This window comes from Mustela nigripes, chromosome 6 (assembly GCF_022355385.1).
Source record: "Mustela nigripes isolate SB6536 chromosome 6, MUSNIG.SB6536, whole genome shotgun sequence".
In the NCBI taxonomy this organism is placed as follows: Eukaryota; Metazoa; Chordata; class Mammalia; order Carnivora; family Mustelidae; genus Mustela; species Mustela nigripes.
In genome coordinates this window covers 91,667,600-91,689,038 of record NC_081562.1, presented here as the reverse complement: position 1 = coordinate 91,689,038, position 21,439 = coordinate 91,667,600, and the positions used below count along the sequence as shown (strand labels likewise).

General features: G+C 51.3%; 1 protein-coding gene across 1 annotated transcript; it reads right to left on the bottom strand.

Annotated features, from left to right (window-relative positions):
- Nucleotides 1–586: 586 nt before the first annotated feature.
- ERBB3 (erb-b2 receptor tyrosine kinase 3) lies at nt 587–19,496 on the bottom strand. Its single transcript, XM_059403382.1, has 28 exons — nt 18,996–19,496; nt 15,432–15,583; nt 14,717–14,903; nt 13,726–13,851; nt 13,007–13,072; nt 12,716–12,834; nt 12,469–12,610; nt 12,012–12,125; nt 11,799–11,919; nt 9,294–9,367; nt 9,035–9,125; nt 8,569–8,774; nt 8,225–8,357; nt 7,721–7,811; nt 7,352–7,506; nt 6,900–6,953; nt 6,170–6,311; nt 5,464–5,583; nt 5,235–5,333; nt 4,859–5,044; nt 4,554–4,709; nt 4,231–4,306; nt 3,900–4,046; nt 3,427–3,524; nt 3,147–3,335; nt 2,913–2,984; nt 2,419–2,713; nt 587–2,238 (listed from the first exon to the last, which is right to left on the bottom strand). Exons 1-28 carry the CDS (start codon nt 19,075–19,077, stop codon nt 1,712–1,714), a joined length of 4,020 nt encoding a protein of 1,339 aa, XP_059259365.1. The 5' UTR covers nt 19,078–19,496; the 3' UTR covers nt 587–1,711.
- Nucleotides 19,497–21,439: the final 1,943 nt, after the last annotated feature.

Sequence of the window (21,439 nt, the reverse complement as noted above, 5' to 3'; positions counted from 1 at the left end):
AGCGGCCGGCGGGACCGGCTCAGCCGGTCCAATCATCCTCTGATGTTGGGGGTCGGGGAGGGGCAAGAGCGCTGTGGTAGGAGACCAAGGGTGCAACAAGCGGGGGCTAACAGGGCAGCGGAGTCCGGAGAGATCATCCGTTCACAGCCTCCCAGTCTAGAAGCCAGACTCCACTGAAGATGGCACTGTTGTTCCAACAATAGGCTTTGATGGCAACCAAGGGAAGTGTTCATACAGACTTTTTCAAGAGTAAGAGTTCTGAAACATACGGGAGTTTCAGTGTTCCACCTCATGAGGCACATCAGTAAGGCTTTTTCGCAAACGTGGGTTTTCTGGTTTTTTTTTTTTTTTTTTTCTTATTCCCGGTGGGTTGTCCTGTAAAGAGATCCCTAGTAAAAGCTTTCAATGAAAAGGACTGTGTGCTTTGCTTGTCTTCAGCAAAGAAAAGTAGGGCTGAGTAAACTGCAAGGTGCAGGATAGAAGGGTCACAAGACAGAACAGCATGCGGTAGCGGCTACCCACTGCTGAGGAGCAAAGGGGTGACTTTACACACTAAAGGTTTTCTTACATTTGACAGACAGGAAGCTGAAAAACCGGCATTTTTTTATTCAGGTGTGTATAAAAACAAAACAAAAATCTTCAGTGATAACAAGACACCCCGTTTCCCATCCGAGCAGACAAAGGCCTGAAGCTGGGTCCTCTTTCTATCCTAACTGGTAGTTTCCCTGGATGAGTACAGACCCTAAAAGTGGCTCTTGGGACTCTTGTGAATCTGTCCCTTGGGTAAGAAGTGATCATTTACAGCACATATGGATTATGGTTTACACAAAAATGTCCAGTTATTTTTTCCTTCTGACCATCCCCTCCCCCCTACTTCCTGAGATGAGAAGTCTGGGTGTAGGAGGAGGCTGGGGTTGTTGGGGTTAGACTTGATTCAGTGCAAAAACAAGACGACAATGCCCTGACAAGGACTCTGACTTATCAGTTTGCCTTGATACCTTACAGGGAGAAAACCTGCAAATGGGAGATTCTGAATCCAGGACCCACCACTTTATGTACTTAATCTCTTTTTAAGGCTCAGTTTCCTTATTTGTGAAATGGGAGAATAACTAGCTCACAGAATCGTTGTAAGCATCAGATGACATAACATAGGTAAACTTTAGCATGATGCCTGGCATAGTAGATGCAGAATTAATAGTACTCTAAATATCTGTGCCCAACCTCTTTCTTCACTCAAGATTTGAAGCTTTCCATTCTTTCCAGGGGGCTGAGTCATCAGCCAAAATTTTACTTTCCCCTGCCTCGTTCCCCCCAACCCACTTTCCCCTTCCTTACTAGTCTGGTAGGAAACAAAAAGCACACGTTAAAGCCTAATCTCAACAAGTCAGAGTCTGAGAGAAAGGGACATGGGAGTAATCCTTCATATCTCCAGGGAGTCTCCCTGAGGAAGCTGAGGAATGGGATTAGAAACACACATAAAATAGGGGAAATCTCCTTTTCCTGGATTGGGAAAGGGAAGAAAGTGCACAGCTGGCTACATTTCACAACAATTTTGTTGCAGTGTTTAAAAGCCTCCAAAGGTTGAATGGAATTGTCTAGGGCTGGGGAAATAAGGCTAAGACCCGTGAGAGAGGGACTAGGGAGAAGAGGGGTACCCTTTAGAGGCAATAGCTGCCATCAAATGCTCCCTGAGTACTTCAGTGAGCAGAGGTTATGTTCTCTGAGCATTAGCCTTGGGGAAAAGCCTGCTATGCCAGTAATCAGGGTTATCAAAAGCGGAGTCAGTGGCTTCTAAACTACGAAGAGTTTTGAGGCGAGCACAGTGGACATGGGGGGCATGGTGTCCAGGCCCCTGGAAAGCTCTCATCTCTTCATAACCTTGCTCAGCCGCTGGGCAGGCCCCCATGGCTGCGTAATCTCCCCCGGGAGCTCCTCCACCATGTCGCCGATTCATATATTCATAGTCCTCATCTGGGGTTGTGCCAGCAGCAGGCATGAGGGGCACAGGGTTGAGTGGGCAACTCTGTGTGCTGCCCAGGGAAGCACTGAGGTCTGATCCCACATCCATGTACTCATAACCCAGCTCCTCGAGAGAACTGGGCCTAGGGGGACGAGTTGGACTGCGCCTTCTCCTCCGGTTCATGTACTCATACTCGTCATCTTCATCTTCTTCTTCGGTACCCAGGACAGAACTGAGGCCCACTGAAGAAAGGGTACCTTCCCGGGAGGAGGGAGTACCTAGGGATTGAGAAAGAGGATAGGTATGTGGAGAATGTGGTGGTAGACAGTGGGGAGTTGGGAAAGTTAGGAAAAAATGAAAAGGGAGGGAACAAGATCGGAGAAGACGAAAGGATTAAGAGGAGCCTAGGGAAAGGACCAGAGAAGGATTTGAGGAAAGCTCTAGGAAGAGTCTAGCACCTTTGAGGTGTGCATCTGGCATGACATATCCATTGACATCCTCTTCCTCTAACCCTGGTGGGGAGAGTGGGGTGACAGGAGTGAGCAGGCTATGGCGCTGGGAATGGTAGGCACTGTCTCCACGTGGCCGTGGGCTCCGGCTCTGGCTCCTACACATTGACACCTTCTCCTGGAGCTCAGCCTCAGAGCCTGTCACATGGCCCTCTGAGGACTCTGATGCCAGGCGTCCCCGTGGCATTGGGTGCAAAGAGGCTGGACGGGGGCACCGCTCACCACTCCCACAAAATGCAGACTCCTAAGGAGGAAAGGAATACACAGAGATTTACAGAGAGACGAGGGAAGAGGTATTTCTTCAGAAGACTGGGTTGTTCAATGCTTCTTTTTTGTGGGGCACTGATAAACCTCTGATTTCTACAGTCTCCCACACTGCCCCTATGGATCCCAAGACACTGCCACCCAGCGTCTCAGCAGCCCCTTGAAGAGACAGACCTTACCTGGCAAGTCTCCCCAAGATTACCCTGGTTCATAGGCATGTATCCAGATGATGGGCTTAAAAGACTCTGGCTCTAGGATGAAAAAGGTGAGGAAAAGGTTTAGGTTAAGGGAGAAATCTACTCATCATGGGGACCTCCAAGTAGTTAATCTGGGCATCAGTAGGGTTCATGAGGGTGCAGGTAGGTAGAAGGCTCAGGGTGCAGAAAGTCTTAAAATGCTGGGAAGCACCTTACCCCACGGGGCCGATTAAGTGTTCCCACAGGTAGGCTGAGGGCAGAGCCTAGTGTGGCCGCCAGACCATCCTCCTCTGCCTCCAAATCCAGGTCTAGCTCCAATTCTGGCTCTAGCTCCACCTCCTCCAGTTCCTTGTTTGTCAGAGCAGGGGGCTCTGCCCCAGGGGGAATTCCAGGCCCACTCTCTCTCTGTAGGGACAGGTGATGGTTAAGGTGGGTCCTAGTCCCAGCCAAGTCCCGTTGCCTCTAGATCTCTTTGACAACTCCTATCACTGCTCACCTTTATGACCAGATACCGTGGTGGGTCTCGGGCCATCCTGGTGAACTCATTGGCTAGTTCTTTAAAGGTTGGACGAATGTTCTCATCAATCATCCAACCTGGGGGTAAGATGAAAGAAGTAGAGCCATAAGAGGGGAGTTGGAGTAGGGAGGGAAGTCGGCTAGAAAATGGCTGGAGGCACCTGGGTGGTGCAGTCCGTTAAACCCTGACTCTTGGTTTCAGCTCAGGTCATGAGATCAAGTCCAGAATCAGGCTCCTTGCTCAGTACAGAGTCTGCCTGGGAATCTCACTGTCTCTTCCTCTGCCTCTCTCACCACTACCCCATCTCCGCCCATGTGCACTCTCTCTCTCTCAAGTAAGTAAATCTTAAAAAAAAAAAGTAAGAAAGAAAAAAGGAGGGGAGGGAGAAAGGGAGGGAGGCAAGAAGGGCAGGCAGGCAGGCAGGAAATGGCTGGGATCAGCAGGTAACTCACACTTGACCATGACCATGTAGACATCGATGGTACAGATCTGGGGCTGCGCCAGTCGCTCCCCCTTCTCTAGCAGGTCTGGTACTTCAGCCAGTCGTAGCCCAGCATAGGGTTCTGCCCCAAAGGTCATCAGCTCCCAAACTGTCACTCCTGGTATAGGAAGACATGACTGGTTGATGGTGAAACAGTAGACATGGGCTTGAAAATGGAGGGAAAGCAGAACTTGAGCCAACACAAGGATCTAGACGGATTAGAAACTCTAAGAAGGGCCTCTCAAGAGGCAACTATAGAATTTGGGCCAATGATGGTATGGAGGATATCCAAATGGACTGACCATAACTCCAGACGTCACTCTGGTGTGTGTATTTCCCAAAGTGGATACTCTCCAGGGCCATCCACTTAATTGGAGTCTGGGGAATTAAGGGCAAAAGTGTCATCAGTTGACTTCCACAAATTTTCTCAGCACTTCTAAACCCCAGGTTTTCAATCTTTCTTTTCTTTGTTGTTTTCTGAACTTGAATTTCTAGTATTTCCAGGTTCCTCTCCTTGAACTTACTGTGCAGCTTCTGTTGCCTCTGAAGGAGACCACTGACTGCCCCCTTCTCCCATGCTTCATTCTACCCCCCACCTCCTTACCCAGCCCTCATGCAACCTCACCTTGGCCTCACTGTGTAGTAGTTGCTTATCATCAGGGGGCAGCAAGTCAGCCACCCCAAAATCTGCCACCTGAACCTGACTGGGTGACTTCAGTAGCACATTTCGGGCTGCCAGGTTCCTGTGCACCATACCATGCTCCTCAAGGTAGTACATCCCCTACAGAGGAAGGAAGTGTTCTTAAGGTTGGGGGAATTGATCCTTGAGATCCAGAATCATCCCAAACCCTGAAGGCACCTCTCAGAATTTCAACCTCCCTGCCAGCAACCAGCCAGGCAGTTCATAGAGCTCTTCCAGGTTCCTCTCACCTTGGCAATCTGTACTCCCCAATTGAGCAGCAGCTGGGGCCCCAACGCTCCACGGTGTTGTCTCACGTGATCCAGCAGGGAACCCAGAGGCAAGTACTGAGTGACGAGCTGCAGAGATGACCCTGGGCATAGTCCCAGCAGCCGTACAATGTGGGCATGGTCTAGGCTGCCAATGGCCAGCATATGCTACGAGATATAGGAGGGGTCATCCAGGAATCAAAAAGGTTCACGTATACTGACCAGGCCTATCCCAACATTCAAGGACATTATTATGGCTAACAGTATCTGCTAACACACAGGCCCATGCTTCTACAAAATCCTGTCTAATAGTGACCTCTCTCCCAGTGGGGATACACAATACCCTTCCCTCACTTACATCCGTCACATCTTGAAAACTTTGTCGTCCACTCTTGTCCTCAATGACTTTAATGCAGACTGGAATCTTGATTGATTCCCCCTCAGGTATCCATACTCCCTGCAAAGTTTTGGGCAGGAGTCAGCATAAGGTCATTCTCCCTGGGGCTAGCCCTTTTCCTCAACTCTTTCTCTCCTTCACCCTAGATCCTTTCCCTTCCTCTTCCACAGACTTCCTGTGGGCCACTCACTTTGTGCACGGTTCCAAAGACGCCTGAGCCAAGCACTTTAAGCTTCCTTAGCTCTGTTTCTTTGAAGATTCTGGCCAAGACTTTGTTAGCCTTCTCACTGGGATCCAGAGGCTCTATGCTCTGAGGAGCAGAAGGGAAGAAAATACTCAGGGAAGTCCATTCCCATGTCCCACTCCAACCCCCTGCCTATGGGTAGATGCCCAGAGCAACAAGGCCCAAAGGGGTGGGGAGCAAGAGGAACTGTCTTTAGTCTTAAAAAGCATTGCAGGCATATTGGGGAGTAACAGACCCTAAGGACTGAGGACGCTGTTGTGTTCATGAGATCAAGAATCAAGAGGGCTGGGTTTCCTCTTTGATGGGAGAAAGAGGGGAGAGCTGGTAATGCTATCACTTTTTATATCATTCTCTATGCTTTCCAAAGCACTTTCACATACATGATCCCCTTTCACCCTTACAAGCATCTTATAAGGATCAATGTTATTATTTCTTCTGTATATGTGCATAAAATGAGGCACAGAGAAGGAAAGCTAACTTCTTCAAAGTCATGTTGGCAATTAATGAATTTTCTCCCATTTCTCTGGCCAGAGTTCTTTCTGATGGACCATATTACCTCCTTGAAGAAAGGAATCAAATCTCTGGGAAAAGTGGAGGCTCTTAAAGACTAATGGTATACAAGTTACCTTTCAAGTGTAAACTAGACACTCACCTCACCCCGTTCCAAGTAGCGCCTCATAGCCCTCTTATTCTGAATCCGACGCCCACGCCAGTAGAGGAAAGTGCCTCCAAGGATCAGGAAAATCACTGCCAATCCTACTACCACTGTTAAACCCACTGCCAGATGGGTTTTGCTGTGGGATAGGGGAAGTCCAGCATTATCCTGGGTTTCCACCTCCCTTATAAATGTCACCTATGCTTACAGTAAATGTATAGTACAGATCTAAGGCAAGAAATTAACATTCACATATACACATATCCTTGAGCACTGAAAGGGTTAACCTAAATCTGGACCTTCTGTGGATACTATAAGTTAATTTTAGGAAGGAAAGGCCAGGGGTGCCTGGGTGGATCAGTGGGTTAAGCCTCTGCCTTTGGCTCAGGTCATGGTCTCAGAGTCCTGGGATCAAGCCTCCATCGGGCTCTCTGCTCAGCGAGGAGCCTGCTTCCCCCTCTTTGCCTGTCTCTCTGCCTACTTGTGATCTCTCTGTCAAATAAATAAAAGAAATCTTAAAAAAAAAAAAAAAAAAAAAAAGAAAAGAAAAGAATAAAAGGAAGGGAATGCCAGAAGCCTGGATTCTTGTGTATCCAAGTCCAGTGACAGTGGTGTGTATAGAAAGCCACAATGAATAGAGACTCCTCTCTTCCCAGCAAGTAACTGCCCCCTCCCTAGCTTCTCTCCCAAATACCCCCAGCTAACTAAGTCTCTAAGCCCATCATACCTGATCAGTGCCAGTGTTTGACCTAAACAGTCTTGTAGCTCTGGTCCCTTGCACCTGGAGAAGAAAGTCATCTCCTTAAATGGGAGCTTGGGAGACTCTCATGGGAAGCACAATTCTGACAGCCTCAACATAGGACACTGTTTCAGACCCTACCATGGTAACCCATCCTGAAGCCCCATCATGTGAGACATGACCCCCATATCTCTAGCTTTCCCATTCTCCCTGGGTCCCTCTCTTGAAGGAAAGTCCCCTGAGCTGAGGTTATTCCAGGTTCTCGAAACCCAGTATCATTTTATGCTGTTACTGAGAGATCCCCTTTCTCCAATCCTTCCTGATACAGCTTGGAGTGATTTTTAAATCATAGTCCTTTTCTTCTTTCAGCCCCACTTTACCCTCTTCTTTCCTGCCTAGTTTTGTTTCTTCCCCTCTCCCTTTATCATCCCATCACTGACCCCTGGGTGCAATTCTCATGGCAGGGCCGACATTCATTCTGAGCATCTGGATACTTGTAGATGGGGCCCTTGGCCCCGAGGATGCCACTGGGGCAGCTGCTCACACAGTGGGGCCCATCTCGAAAATGGGCACACTGAGCACAAGCATCAGAACCCTGGGTGGAAAGAAGGTTGGGAAGAATGGGATCCCAAGGTCAATTTCATACTTCCCAGCCAGGGCCCACCCAGACATTTAGGATGCTCCAACCACAGACCCTAGTGTTGTCTGGCCTCCCCGTGTTGGCCTTGTGATTTGGCCATGTCATCCCAAGACATTCTTGTGTTGCCCTTGCCCTCTTTCCCTTAGAGATCCTGGTGCTGCTACCGTACCGAGCCATTGCATGTGACAGTACCCTCCATGGGTTGGCACTCCAGGTGGCAGGAGAAGCATTCAGCCTCATGGGCAAACTCACGAGGCTCCCTGTAGTTGGGGGTAGGGGGGCAAAGGGAGAGGGGTCACTTCTAGGTCCTGACCTTTATGTCCTGCTCCCTAACCACAGCGGCCCCTTACTCATTCCCACCAAGACACATGTAGAAAGTTGCCAAGAGGCAACTGGGTGGTGCAGTCGGTTAAGTGTCCAACTCTTGGTTTCAGGTCAGGTTGTGATCTCAAGATCATGAGATCAGGCCCCATGTCAGGCTCAGGTCTGCCTGGGTTTCTCTCTCCCTCTGCCCTTCCCCCACCCATCTCTAAAATAAATAAATAAATCTTAAAAAGAAAAGAAAAAAAAAAGGACGTTGACTAAAGGCTTTCAGGTGCCACCTGAATAGCTCCATCCCAGGGCTCCATCCCCCCACCCCTGCTTGACTCTTTCACGTTACCCTCAGCGTTACCCATTCAGAAAGTTGCAGTGGGTCACACAGACACCTCCTCGGCTGTAGTTTCGACAGGAGAGGCACTGACCAGGACCTGGGCCCCAGCATCCTCCAGAGGAGCACAGGGGATCACACACTTTGCCCTCGGCCACTGGAAAGAAGGGGTGAGTTAGGAGGGGTCTCTTCACATGCCCTCTTCTGAACTATTCCTCATAAATGCCTCCAGCCTAACACTCCCCTTTCCTTGGCTCTACCCCTCCCCCCTAATCCCTATTCCTGCTTCCAGACCTGAGAAGTCTCTACACTTTCGCTCTCCTCCCTGACTTCCTTCTCCCCACCACCCCAGGGGCCCTTCCCCTCACCACAGTCTCTGCGGGGCCGATTATGCTTGATGTCTAGTCTCTCTTCAGGAGGCCCCCGAAGAAGCCTGGTCCAGTTCAGAGAATGGTGGTAGCAGAGCTGCCTGTTGGCACTTATGTAGACACGCCCGGCACTAATTTCTTTCAAAGATCGGAGGCCCAAAGATGTTATATTCAAGTTCTTCATGATTAACAAAGAGAAACCCCGGCTGAGAACAAGACGACAGGGTAAGGGAGATTATACTGGGAAAAATGACCACGCAATGGATTCATTTTCATTCAACACATTTCTCTGGATCAGGCAGACCAGGAAGAGCAATTCCCCTTCCTTCCGCCTTTTCCCCTTCAAACTCTCAGACCCTTTGGGCGTGTTGTGTGAGACAATGCCTGGATTTTTCTCAAGGCTGTGTAAGAAACAAGGTTCGTTGCCTGGGTTCATGCTACCACCGCCACACTCCTTACTACTCACTTGTATAGGCTTCTGCCCCCGATGGTTGTCAGGTTGGAAAAGACACTGAAGTTGTGCATGTGGGGAGGCCAGGACTGGATGTTCAGGTAACCTGAAGGGTTAGAAAGAGGCACATGAGCCTGGAGTCTTCTCCCCTTGCTTTTTCAAGTTCTATCAGTCCCTCCCCTCTTACTGGGTACATGATTTTGTAAGTAGCTAAATAAGAATATGTGCCAGTGGTTCACCTCTTCCAGGAAGGGAAACCTCTCCCCCTACTCACCTGTGATCTCCCGTACTGTCCGGAAGACATTGAGCTTCTCAGGGTCCAGAGCAGGGATCTTGTGCCAGGGGTCTCTGGAGAGAACAGTAAAAACCGGTCAACAAGGTAGAGATAGAACCCAGTAGCAACAAGCATGCATAGCCTCAGAACCCAGTTTCTATTTTTTTTTCTTTCCTTTTTTTAAAGATTTATTTATTTATTTGACAGACAGAGATTACAAGTGGGCAGAGAGGCAGGCAGAGAAAGAGGAGGAAGCAGCTCTCTCCCTGATGAGCAGAGAGCCCAACTCAGGGCTCGATCCCAGGACCCTGGGATCATGACCTGAGCCAAAGGCAGAAGCTTTAACCCACTGAGCCAACCAGGCACCCCTAGAACCTAGTTTCTAAATACCATTCTCCACTAAAAGGAAACAGGGCTCCTTGGAGAAACGGCTAGGGCAGGAGAAATATAACATGAGTTTACAGCAGCTGATGCAAAAAAGTAAAGAAGTGGTCAGAGAATGAAGGGTACAAGCCCTAAGAACACAGGATCCAGCTTGAAGTAGCCCCCAGTGACCAGATCAGAGACAGCTGAACACCAAAATAACGACTATAAAAGATTATAAAGGACTGAATGAAATAGTTCTGAATCAATCAATGGGAAGGAAAGACTTCCTAACACTAAAATGCCAACAAATAAATGCAGAAGGAATAAGGAATAATGGAATTAGAAAATCATCAAGTGGCGGGGCACCTGGGTGGCTCAGTCAGTTGGGCATCCAACTCTTGGTTTCAGCTGGGATCATGATCCCAGTGTCAAGGGATCAAGCCCCAGGTCAGGTCTGTGCTCACCTCTTCCTCCTTCCCCATCTGCTTCTCCCCTGACCACCATGTGCACTTTTTCTCACTCTCTCTCTAATTAATAAATAAATAAAATCTTAAAAAAATTTTAATTTTATTTTATTTATTTATTTGACAGAGAGATCACAAGCAGGTAGAGAGGCACGCAGAGAGAGGAGGAAGCAGGCTCCCTACTGAGCAGAGAGCCTGATGCGGGGCTCGATCCCAGGACCCTGAGATCATGACCTGAGCCGAAGGCAGCGGCTTAACCACTGAGCCACCCAGGCGCCCCCCAAAATTTTTTTTTGATTCAGGTAGGGGCACCTGGCTGGTTCAGTTGGTGGAGCACATGATTCTTGGTCTCAGGGTTGTGAGTTCAAGCTCCACGTTGGGTGAAGAGATTACATAAAGATAAAATCTTTTTTTTTTTTTTTTAATATTTTATTTATTTATTTGACAGAGATCACAAGTAGGCAGACAGGCAGGCAGAGAAAGAGGAGGAGGCAGGCTCTCCGCTGAGCAGAGAGCCTGATGCAGGGTTCGATCCCAGGACCCTGGGATCATGACCTGAGCCGAAGGCAGAGGCTTTAACCCACTGAGCCACTCAGGCACCCCCATAAAGATAAAATCTTAAGGGGTGCCTGGGTGGCTCAGTCCATTAGGCATCAGACTTTTGATTTCGGCTCAGATCATGACTACAAGGTCATGAATCAGGCTCTGAACGAACCTGTATGCCTGGCATGGAACCTGCTTGGGATTCTCTCTCTCCCTCTCGCCCTCACTCCCCCACTTCCTGCTCTCTCTCTCTAAAATAAACAAATAAATAGCGTAAGTAAAATCTTAAAAAAAAAAAAAAAAAAAAAAGGAAGAAAAAACAAAAAAGAGGAGGAGGAGGACACAATGCCCTTGTCCCCTGTCACTTAGCCAGATGGTATCAGATTGCTTAGGGATGTCTCTGAGGGATTCAAGCCCTGGGTGGGAAACAGACTTAGGTATGGTCAGGAACTGTGTGTCCTCTAAAACTATGATTTATATTCCATTTATTTATTTATTTATTTATTTAAAGACTTTATTTGTCAGAGAGAGAGAGCACACAAGCAGGGGGAGTGGCGGGCACAGGGAGAAGCAGGTTCTCCACCAAGCAGGGAGTCCCATGCAGGACTCATCTCAGGACCCTGGGACCATGACCAAAGCCAAAGGCAGCCGCTTAATTAACTGAGCCATCCAGGCATCCCTCTTTTATTCATTTACTTTTTTTTTAAAGTGATTTTATTTATTATTTGACAGAGATCACAAGTAGGCAAAGAGGCAGGCAGAGAGAGCGGAGGAAGCAGGCTCCCTGCTGAGCAGAGAGCCCGATGCTAGGGCTTGATCCCAGAACCCTGGGATCATGACCTGAGCTGAAGGCAGAGACTTTAACCCACTGAGCCACCCAGGCACTCTGATCTTTTATTTTTTTAAAAGAAGATTTTTATTTATTAATGTTGAGAGAGAGAAAGAAAGCAGGGGGAGGAGCAGAGGGGGAGGGAGAGAATCTCAAGCACAGAGCAGAATGGGGCTCGATTTCTATTTATGATAAGATTTATATTCCTCATCAGCTGCCCATATGAAGGGTTGAGCCAAATGCAATGAACTGTGAGGCGATGGCTGGAGTAGGGGATTAGAGAGGGGAAGCAGAATCTCTAACCCATTGAGGCCAGTGATAAGAAAGTCCAGGTTGCCCAGGATCTTGGTGCAGTTCACAAATCCATCAATGTTGCTAGAGTCCACAGTCTGGAAGCGGCTCCCAGATCCTGTCCCTTCACAGGCTGTAAACACAAAAGAGGCTCAGTGGGTGGGGCCTGCTTGGTCTCTGGGGAAAGGAGGTCTCTTCACCACCTCCTCACCATCTCCTACTCACCTTTGGGGCAGAGCCCCCCACAAGGTTCACATATTTTGAGTCCATTTTTATCTACTTCCATTTTGTCAGGAGGACAGGCCCGGACACAAGAAGTTTGATCCACTACAAAGTTATCTAGGAAAGAAGAGGGCACCGTTAGAGATGAGGGAGGAGAAACACTGCCAATGACCGGCTAACCCTTGCTCCCTCCTGCCCTGTGCTGGGTTTGTCCCAATTCACTACCCGGGGTTCCTTAAGTACTGTCCTACTGATGAGAAAGGCCCTTTGCGCTTTGTTGCAGAACTAGGAGCCATGGCTAAAAATCTTGGGGAAGTAGACAGGGAGTAGGACACAGGAATCATTCATTGGAAGTGGTTAGAGGATCACAACCAACAGCCTGATTTCCCACCCAACTTGATCCTTTTTACCTCCTAAAATCCTGGTTCCACAACCCCTGTTCCTCTTCTTAGGCACTTACGGGGACAGCTGGCCACACAAACTCCTCCGTACTGATACTTAGTGTGGGGGTTGGGTTCCAGCTGGAAAGTTAGCTTGTTGTAGACTAGAGGCTGTGGACACTGGCGCACACAGGCCCCACTGTCATTGAAGAGTCGACAGGCCTAAGGACATAGGAGATGCATAAAATTCACGTTATGTGTGTATCCCTACTTCCTCCCCAAAGCCCACATCCCCATTTCTGAATCCAGGCGAATGGTGGTACATACAAAGCAGTCTGTGTCCTGAGGGCCTGAGCAGCCGCCTGCGCACTCATCATGGCAGCACTGGTTGGGGTTGGGCCCAAAGCAGTGACCATTACATTGAGGGGCACAGATGGTCTTGGTCACTACAGAAAGACAGAAAGCATGGCAGCGAGGGCTCTTAAGATTGTATTCTGAGGCCACTGCTCAACTTCTTGCCTTCTAGGCTCGTCCCTTCCCACAATGTTGACACAGGTCGGGGTGGGTAGGGATAGGAAAGTGGATGAGCTTGAAGTTTTTGGAGGGGAGGAAACTCACATGTCTGGCAATCCTCTGGTCTAGGACCCCAGCATCGCCCCTTGCAGGCCTCATGACATGGGGGACCTGGTTGGGAAAGAAACCAACAAAGGGCTGTCAGGGCTAAGAAAGGCCTGCTTGAATCAACAGGGTATGATGTCAGCACACAGGCACCCCAGTCCTATGAAGCAAAGAGCTAGGGCAGTGTCCCTCCTTCCCCTTGCAGAGCAGGGCTGGGCTCCAGCGAATGGGTCAACAAGGGGCGGAACCACACCTCCACACCACCCACAGGGCAGCTGAATGGGAGGGTCCCAGGCAACTGCCAAGCTCAGCTCCAGGCCCAGCCCAGGAACTTGGTGACTCCTTCCAAACCGAACCCAGTAGGAATACCTGTGTGTGAGTGGACCGGGACCAGCAGACTGTGATCAGGGAGAGGTAGGTTTCAAGGAGAAGAGAGAATGTTGTAATGGAAAGAGATGTGGATATGGAGTCCAAAGATCTGGCTTCCCCACCTAGTATACAGAGATCTTTTGCTCCTCTTTTTCACATAATGCTTCGGGAATTTGGATTCTAGGAGACTGGCCTGCTCTCTCCTGGCAGGCTCCTTGGGTCTAAGGCCTGAGGTGTTTTTTTTTCCCCCCAGTGGAGAGGTGGGTTCACATTAGGGATATAATGATGACTGGAAAGAGGTCACTCTATTTGGTGGGGGTAGGGGAGCAGTTTTGATCATGGTCACTCACAGTTCCTGCCATTGTCCTTCACCACTATCTCTGCACCTCGGTCCCTCACGATGTCCCTCCAGTCGATTGTGTCCATGTGACAAAGTTTATCGTTCTTCTCAATATAAACGCCCCCTGACAAAATCTCTGAGGTGGGGAAGAGAAGGGACAGGGATAAGGGCTACAGCAGACCTCCTCTTCCCTCCCCCACCAACCCAAAAGGCCACCCAAGCCTCAGGAGAAGGGGAGATGGGGCAGACAAGTATGTCTAATTAAATCTACACTGCAGAGAAGGCTTTCCTTGTGAGGTAGAGGAGCCAGGCCAAAAGAAACTCCTGCCTCCTCAGACACCTGTCCAGATCCGGTTTAGCCAGTGGGGGAGGGGAAGGGAAAGAAAGAGAGAAGATCCCTGACTCAATCGCCTCCTTCCTCCGCCCTACCTGTGTGTTTTCCAACTGACTGGCACAGGGAGAAGTAAAAGGTAGCCCTGTGGTATTAAACCCGATATTCCCCCCAGCCTGTGGGGAATTGTGAGGGGGAGGAGATAGGACTCTCCTTCCCAAAGAAGAAGGGACATCAAAGTATGCCGTGTTTTAAAGGTAGAGGAGGGACGCCTGGGTGGCTCAGTGGGTTAAGCTGCTGCCTTCGGCTCAGGTCATGATCTCAGGGTCCTGGGATCGAGTCCCGCATGGGGCTCTCTGCTCAGCAGGGAGCCTGCTTCCTCCTCTCTCTCTCTCCTACCTCTCTGCCTACTTGTGATCTCTCTCTGTCAAATAAATAAATAAAATCTTTAAAAAAAAATAAAAATAAAGATAGAGGAGTGGGTAATAGATCTAGCTAACTCCAGCCCCGCGGGACATGGGGACCCTCCTCGTGGGGAGTAGTGGACCTTTAGAGCACAGCGGGCCCCACGAAGGGGGCACTTAATGGGCAGTCTTGGGTTATCATCACGGAGAGACCTGTCTGCAGGTTGCTTGAGGGGCAAGACTGGAAGGAATCGTCAGGAACTGACCAGTGAGCTGAGTAAAGCGGAGCTGGCGCAGGGCATGGCTGGAGTTGGTGTTATAGTTCAACATGACAAAGATGGCAAACTTCCCATCGTACACCTGAGTCCCCCGCACCACCCGGAGGTTGGGCAGTGGCAGCGTAGAGAACTCGTTCATGGCCACGAGGACATAGCCGGTCACTTCTCGGATCCACTGTGATGGAACAGATCAGGTCAGTAGGAGGGAAAACAGGGCAAAAGGCCCGATCCCCTCATTAGGGAATCCCCAACCCCTCTAATTCTTTCTAATTCCTACTCCAAGTAGGGAGGAGTTGGTGTCACACTGCCGTGTCTCTTCTGCCAAGGAAGACAGGCGGCAGAAGTGACAGGAATTCTAATCTCCTACCCTTTACTTTTCAGAGCTCCTCATGCCAGGAGGGTCCTCGCTTGGTCCCTTCCTCGCCTTCCTAGGTGCCTCTTTCCATTGGCTCCCAGTGTGTAACACTATTCTACCCGTGCCTGCTTCTCATCGCTATCCCCTGTGCATCCCTGGGACCCTGACCAGACCAGAGGTCCCAGAGTCCAGTCACGGTCCCCATAAACACACAAGTTTGGCTCTTTGGAAATGCAGAATTTTAGGAATGCTGAACTCCAGCAGAGGATAACCCTGAGGAAGGGAAGGAGCCTTCTATGGGGAGGATTAAGGGGGAAGAGGTTGAGGGAGGGAGTGAGGGACTCTAACCTGCAGGAAGGAGAGGTCAGCATTGTGTCCTGTGAGCACAATCTCAAGGTTCCCCATCACCACCTCACACCTCTCGTACAGCTTGTACAACGTCTGGTACTGGTTCTCGGCATCGCCCGTCACACTCAGCCCATTCAGAGTCCCAGGACACACTGCTCAAAGTGGAGGTAGAATGGCAGAGAGCTGGACACAAGTTTTCAGCCCGGTCCCCCAAAACCATCCCCTTGGTTGCCTCCTACAGTAAGATTCAACACAATCAGGAAGCAGCCACCTCCAACCGTCACCCCTAGAGAGAGACACAAAAGCCTACGTTGGACTGAGAGCCTGAACTCCCCCCTCTCTCAGAATCCCCTCACCATCTCTCTGAACAGGCAGGTGAAAAGGTTTCCCTTTTCCACCACGGCCTCCTCTGTGCCCCTTTCAGGTATGACTTTGGGTATTAAGGAGTTAATCAAAGAGGATGTAGGGTTTTCTTTCCCTCCCTAGAGAGGTTAGAAAAGGATTCCAACTTGGTTACCCTCCTCTTCCCTTCCCCCTCTCTGACCAGGGTACTTACTTCTCTACCCCCATCTTGCCTCTCTCTGGGTCCTGGAATAAATATCTCTTTGGGGCTAGCACACAGCCCCTATTGTGTCTACTGAGGGTGGGATGGGGGCAGAGGGTGGGGGCAGTGCCCAGGGCCACAGTTCAGCCCACAATGAGGCAATTCTATCTAGGAGAGGGGCGCTGCTCCACCCTGTCCCGAGACACCCTGTCCTCAGTAGCACCCGTCCCCCCACCTCAAGCCCTGGGCTCAGACAAGTGACCTCACCAGAGTGGGGAGCTCTGGTGGGGAGAGGGGGTCAATGTGAGCTTTGTCTTTAAAGCTGAAAGATAAGGAGCTGGTTGCCTACCCCACACATCCCCTCCTCCTAAACTCTGACTTCCCTTTTGCCTTCCCCTATCCCAACACACCCCAGCTCCTCAGCATCACACTTTCCAGCAAATACACAGTAGCCTGGAGGGCAACAGCAGAGGATTACCCCCCCCCCAACCCGCCATTCTAAGCCTTCCACCCAATTTCACTGTCAAAAGATTCATTAAAAAACTTTCCAACATGGCAATCCTCATGAGGCATGCCAGTCTTGGGGGTTCACTTGACCTTATAAGTATAGAGGATAGAGAGGGTATGGGAAATCTTGGACCCTGAAGCCCTAGGCAGGTCTCTTTCCTCTGGCTCTGGGAAAGACTGTGGGGAGGGTGGGGGTAGAAACCACCTGTTCCAACCACCCTTCCCTGAGGCGCTGGTGGTTTAGTAGGGGGCGGGAGTGGGAATGGAGGGAGGGACATTAGTGAGGCCCCAGCCCCTCCTCCTAGGCATACCCCTAGTCTGACCACTAGACCTTTGAGGCCTCCCATTCCCTATCGCTCCCCACAATGGAAAGGAAGGGGGGTGGGCTAGACCTAGCAGACGGGTGCAGGGACTGGGAGCTCCCAGAGGAGCCTGGAAACTCTAGGGTCCTTGGGGTGAAAGGAGAGAAACTAGGAAGGTTAGTCATTTAGGGAACAGCCCCACCCTAAACCCCTTCTTGGCAGGACACCCTTTCTTCCAAAACAAGGCGCCAATCCTCCCCAGATAAGGTAGGAGCCAAGATTTCTACAGAGAAGTGGGGTGTGTGTGTGTGTACGTGCATCTGCAACACACACACACACAGACAAGCGTGTACCCAGCTCCCCCACTGGCCCAGAAATCTATACTGGTTCTGTCCTTGGGTTTCCTTATAAGGAGGTTATTTCAGGTGGCCCCATCCATCCCACCTGCCTTTATGTGTTTGTGCAGACTCTTGTCTGTGTCTGGGAGGCTACAGTGTTAGAGGTCCCCGTTCTCTGCCACCCCGGGGGTAAAGTCCATATTACACAAACAGGGAGCAAAGGGCCTGCTCAGGAAAAAAAACATGAAAACCACCTCGAAGGAGGAACACGCAGCCTGGGGAGGAGGGTTGGGGGAAGGGAATAATAAAGATCCCCGTACCCAGGCACCAGGGGCCTAGGGAGGGGCCTGGGCGCTCCTTTGGTAGAGAGCACTGGGGTGGGTCAGACCAGGAATCCTCAGCCCCTCCTCAACCAGAGGCCTCCTCTCCAATATCCCCCACCCCCATCACAGCCAGGACAAAGGGACTATAGAAGGACTGAGACAGGGCCGGATGCCCAGAGGCTGCACGATCCAGATAAAGGGTAAAGAAACCCAACCAAGCCTGCCTCCTGTCTCCCTCAGGGAAGGTGGCCAAGATCTGGGACTCCTGGGTTCCTCGTTGAAGATTCCAAGGGTCTGGATGGGACCAGGATGCAGTCATTCTATTTGGTCCCTCCCACTCCAGTCCCCAGACCCCTCCGCCCTCCACCAGCTGGGAGTTTTACATTCAAGATCCCAGGTCTAAATTTAGGCCCAGCAACTGTGGGGGAAGCACAGGTGTTTCTCCCACTCCCACTCTGGGGAAGAGGCCCTGGCTCTGCCAAACCCCAAGCTGAGGTCTGGGGGAGGGGAAGAGAGCAACAGGATATCTCCAGTGTGAGCAGCACCAGCACCCTCAGGTGTCCAGACTCCCAGAGACACCCAAGGGGGTGGGCTCTGACGGTATGAGCAATATCCGACAATAAACAATGTAGGTGGAGGAGAAGCTGGGTTTAGGAAGGACTCCCAGGATATAGGAAGCTCAGAAGGTGGGAGTGATGCCCTAGTGGCCTCAAGTTGGGGAGGGAAAAGACAAACTGAGAAGCAGAGGCTGGAAGTCCTTGACCCTACAGCTCCTGACCCAGGGCCTTGTACATAGTAGATGCTCAATAAATATCAACTGAATCAGTCTGGGTCTTGACAAAGAGAGTTTGATCAAGTTGGGGACCAGCAGCTTTATTATCCTCAGGAAAAGAGGGAGGTCAGCCTCTGAGTGGCCTCTCACCCTGATGTCACCTGGACTTGGCCCTTTGGTTAGACTCAGCCCTTCCCAGGGCAGGCCCACTCACGGAAGAGGAGGTGCCATTCTTGTTTTTCCAAACGTTGAGAACAACAACCCCCCCAACCCTTCCATAGCTCCGCCCTGTCGGCAAAACAACGAAACTAGAGGTGCTGAAAGCCGAGGGATGGGGCTGGGGAACAAACAGAGACACCCCCCCCCACTTTCTCCAAGACCTCCACCTCCGATCATCTCCTCACGTTTACAGAAGGAGGTCGCAGCTCCCCTCCCTACAGAGTCCCTCGGAAGTGTGACCTGTCTCGGCGTCAGCCACCCCCCATCCCCGCCCGAGAGAGACAAATTAGAAGGCCGGCGACGCGCTCGGGAGAGTGGGGTGTGTGTATGTGTGTGTGTGTGTGTGTTGGGGGGTGGGGGGGATGTCAGGAATTCCGACCCCGCCCGGACCCCGCCGAGAACCCGAAGCTGACGGTCCCTGTCTAGGTGGTCCCAGCGGACCCAGGGTCGGCACCCCAACCTCGCACCGCCCCAGCTCCTGCCCCCTGCCCTCCAGGATTCCGCGCACTGGGTTAGGGATCCCAGTTTCCGAGACGGTCGCTGCTCCCGCGCGGCTTACCTGCCTGAGAGTTGCCCACGTCGGAGCCCTGGGCCAGGTTGAGAAGAAAGCCCAGCACCTGCAGAGCCGCATTCACCCTCATGACTCCAGCGGAGGGTGAAGGCGGCCCCGCCGAATCCAGCCCGGGCGGCGTGGGGGGGGGGGGGGGCGGGACTAGGACATCGAAGCGGAGCCACCTGAACCGCCAGTGACTTGGTAGCGGCGGCAGAGGAGATTGCAAACTGCAATCGGAGCCGGAGCCAGAGTCCGGGGCGGGATAGCAGGGGAGGGGTGTATGTCTGAGAGGGCGAAGGAGGGAGCGCAGGGGGAGGGGGTGACTCACGGCCGCGCCCCCTCCGGCGCGAGGCCGGCGTGGAAAAGGCTGGAGCCGCGGACCGCCCGCCCCGAGCGCACCCCAGGCGCTAGTGCGGGTCCACGAGAGCCACGCACATCGGGCATGGGTCTCGCCCTAATTTCTCTTCGGGAGCTGGACTAAGGGGAGGCCAAGATTCCAAACGCCCCCAAATGCCTCCAAAGGGAAAAGGTACTGTGGGTGGAGAGAGCGCTTCAAAGCCCGGCCCCCTGAAAGTTGGCCTCGCCCATTAACCAAATCACTCAACTTCCCTAGCCGGTTGGGTCACTTGGGGGATTTTTCTCTCTGAATGTGAGTGAGTGTGTGTGTGTGTGTGTGTTTGAGGAGAAAGGTGTTTGCCTCATTCTTAGGCCACCTCAGTTTCCCCGGAAACCCTTCGAAACCCCATAATTCATCTACCCTGCCGAGGAACCCGAACCCCAGAGACCGCGTGAAATCGCACTGTCTCCGGCAACTTCCTCCTCCAGACCCGGCGCCGGCCGGGCCTCTCCGGGGGATTTGGCTCAGGGCGGGGGGCGGGGGCGGTTTCCAGCCTGGGAACAGTCCCGAAGCCCGCCTTTTCACTTCCACCGCGGGAGGGGCTCCCGCACCTGTCGCGGTCCCCTCTGCTGCCCCCGACGGCCGCCTGGGAGAACAGCTGCCTTCCCTTCCACACGAGTCACCGAGCCGTCGGGGCGGCCGGAATTCCCGCCGCTTTAACGCGGACCCACACCGGCTACACCGTCCCCACTACAGGCGCTCACGCCTTTTCGGGCGCCTTCCAAGCCCCGGCTCGCGCTGGAAAGGGGAGGCTCAAAGAGGGCAGCAGAGACTGCGTCCACGAACGGCACGGACACTTGGCACCTCCAGCACCAGTTCCCAGATCCTGATGTCCCACGCTCAACGCGAATGGCTTGGCTGCCCCAAACCCGGCCAGCCTCCGGACGGTTCCGATGGGCGCCCCCTGGTGCCCAACGGGCGGCAGTGAGGCCCCACACGGCGTCGCATTTCAGATCCCTAAGATTGGCATTCCGGATGAGCCTGAAATCCAGAGACCCTAAATATATATTTCCTCAAGTTTCCAGCCCGAGACCCAGAAGGAGAAAGATTTCGCCCCTATTGAGACAGGGCTTCCGCCTAGAATTCTTTATAAACTTGTTCTATATTGATATGCACCCAGAGCGCCCATTCTCTACGGGAGGCTTACCTTACCTTTGCCCTCAGGCCTTGGCCTTGCCCTGGACGCTTGCATAACAGTCATAATAGTAATATCAACAGGGAAACATTAACATATACATACATATATCACTTCATTTGCAAACGTTTCCCCAAACTTAGATAGATATTTCACTTAACATAAACCCAGTTCAGGTGGGGTAGGCAACATCACTTGATTTTGCAGAACTGGAAATGGGTGGATCTTTCAAGGTCACCCACTCCCTGACAGTGAATCAGGTGTATCAGGAGAGGGAGCTCAGGGTTCGTTGCAGGTTTCTTCCATCACGGAGACTGGAGCTTCATCTGCTCAGAATCAAGTTCTCATCAGCTAACTGAGCATTTTCAGGGGCCTTTCCTTTTATTAAGCACCCACCTGATGTTCAAGGTTCTGGTTATGAAAGAGAAAACCCTCTTTAGTTTCTTTGTAAAACAGTTCTATCAATCTATAAGGTTGTTGTTAGAATGCAGTGAGAAAAGGCTAGTAGAGCTCTTAACTACAGTGTCATGCTGGTCCTTTAAGAAGCCTTCAATAAAAAAAAAAAAAGCATTCAATGAGGGGCACCTGGTTGTTTCAGTCTGCTAATCCACCAACTTTCAGTTTCCTCTCCAATCATGATCTCCAGGTGGTGGGATCCAGCTACCCTTCTGGCTCAATGTGGAGTTGGCTTCAGGTTCTTTCTCCCTCCCCCTCTCCACCTCCCTCTCTCAAATAAATAAAATAAATGAATTTTTTAAAGATTTTATTTATTTATTTGAGAGAGAGAGAGCAGGCACAAGGCAGGTGACAGAGGGAGAGGGAGAAGCAGATTCCCTGCTGAGCAGGGAGCTGGACCTGGGGCTCAACTCCAGAGCCCTGAGATCATGACTGGATCTGAAGGCAGATGATTGAGGCTCC